The sequence below is a fragment of the Limulus polyphemus genome, unplaced genomic scaffold (assembly GCF_000517525.1).
Source record: "Limulus polyphemus unplaced genomic scaffold, Limulus_polyphemus-2.1.2 Scaffold4444, whole genome shotgun sequence".
Taxonomy (NCBI): Eukaryota; Metazoa; Arthropoda; class Merostomata; order Xiphosura; family Limulidae; genus Limulus; species Limulus polyphemus.
The window spans coordinates 74,866-76,926 of record NW_013670054.1 but is presented as its reverse complement, the minus strand read 5'-3'; the positions used below and the strand labels follow the sequence as shown (position 1 = coordinate 76,926).

The following is a 2,061-nucleotide window of genomic DNA, read 5'->3' as shown; positions in this document are numbered from 1 at the left end:
TATAATTTTAAAGTTATAAGTGAAAAAACTCATTCTTAAAAGAAATAAATATTTTTTAATTTGTTATTGAACTACAGGCTATTGTTGAATCTTGTTTCTTCAGAAAATGTCTGTTAAAATGCCCCTACTGTTAAAAAATTAGCATTGATTGTGTTGCAACAGGTTTTGTTTGAGGGTTTTTGATTATTTAGTAAAAGTAAAGACAATGTTCAGTTTTCTTTTTTTGAATGTAAGTTATTTATTTCTTTAGTAACATTCTACAGGCCACTTTTGCTAATAGGCCTAACTCACGAATAAAACTAAAAATTTCAAAAAGATGACTGTGTTTTCATTTCTTAGGTTTCAGTTTTTGACCACTTGGCTTTATCCAGATCTGGACCTTCCAAAATATAATTGTGCATCACTGATATATATTATGAATGTGTTTTAATTCTTACATAATAATTTACTTATGTTTTAGGTTTGTCATTAGTGAGATTTTATCAGACAAAACTAGAGAAGATATTGTGGAAGCAATACATACACATCTATTAGAAGTAGGAAATAAAATCAGAGATGGAAAAGTTCCTTTAACAGAATTCACCATCACAAAGGTAAAGAATTTTTGATTTTCAAGCCAATGTTCAGGATTTTTGAGAGATGGCAAAGAATTTCTAGAACGTTTTCACTTAGACCTGAGTCATGAACATATTATAATTTCCTTTAAAGTTTTATGCCATTTTGTTATGTTTGGCTAAAAATAAATTTCCATAACAAGTTTTTAATTTGCATAACTTACTAAAAGCTTTTTCTATTTTCATGATTTTTGACTGTTAAATTTCTGTGCACATGTAGCATATTGCTGCTTTAAAAAAAAAAAAATCCATACAGGCTTCATAGCTAACACATCCTGTACTAATACCTATAAATTCTTATGTTACAGACAACAGAATTTGTATTTCCAAAACAACTGATTTAAAATAGTTTTATAATTATAAATACTAACACAGATAAATTTCTATTTGCTTAGCAACTGACAAAAAATCCTGAGGACTACCCTGATAAAAAGAGCTTACCTCATGTACAGGTGGCTTTAAGACTGAATTCTCGAGGGGGAAAGAAACTTCGACATGGAGATACTGTTTCTTACATTATTTGTCAGGTAGATCTTGTCAGTTTGAATATGTAGATAATACTAATAAAAACTTATAATACCTGCAGTTTTGGAGAAACAAGTTTCAATTATAATTTTTTTTTCCTTCTTTATTTTATATAGCAAAATTATCACTTTAAATGAGATTACTAGCAAAGTATTTTATAGCATATTTATATTTAGAATTTGTTGTGGATAATTTTGTTCTTAAAATAGTGAAATATATAAGAATATAAAATGTACTTCTCCCCAGTTATTTTGATTTAGTATTTTCGTACATCTTACACTAGTTTTGTTTATAAACACCACTAACAAAAAAAAAAAATAGTTCAGTTAAACTTTAGTCCTATAAAAGAAAATTTTGTTTTAGACTAAACATGTGAGACAAATACAGATAATTATGTTATTCTTTTGCAAGGATAATTAGGACACATGGTGAAAAAGAAAAAAAATTTTTATACATATATATGTATAAATTCACAATATGAGGAACACAGAAGAGTATGAATAAATAGGTCAGTATCAAAATCTATAGCATGAACTAATCAAAATTAATGCTGAGGGGGAATAGATGGTTGGAAAGAAGAAATATTTTATTAAGTTTGTATAAAATCAGGAAAGGTTCAAAGAAATTGTTCATTAAATGTATTTTGTGAAGTTTTTAAAAGTAATGATGACTGGGACACCATATGAGGGTTCATAGTTATACTTCATCACCTTTATTGTATAAAGTCACAGCAGTTATTGACATGGAGAACAAAGTAAAAAGTATAGGAATTACTAAGTTACTAGTATTGATTTTGCAAAGATTAAGGCTGAAGAGGAGAAGACTTTTTGAAAGTTACTGCATTATAGTTAATTAAAGGACACACATACCCCTGGTGGCACAGCGGTATGTCCGCAGACTTAAAATGCTATAAACTGGGTTT

At 28.0% G+C, this 2,061-nt stretch overlaps 1 protein-coding gene across 1 annotated transcript in view; it reads left to right on the top strand.

Moving 5' to 3' along the window:
- Positions 1 to 1,168, top strand: part of LOC111088790 (DNA polymerase alpha catalytic subunit-like) — a gene marked incomplete at its 5' end in the record, with an annotated part of 14,148 nt that extends 12,980 nt beyond the window's left edge. The window contains 2 exons of the mRNA XM_022399769.1: positions 461 to 593; positions 1,010 to 1,168. Coding sequence (XP_022255477.1) covers positions 461 to 593; positions 1,010 to 1,168 — 292 coding nt within the window. The remainder of the gene's footprint in view (positions 1 to 460; positions 594 to 1,009) is intronic.
- Between the last annotated feature and the right edge of the window lie 893 nt (positions 1,169 to 2,061).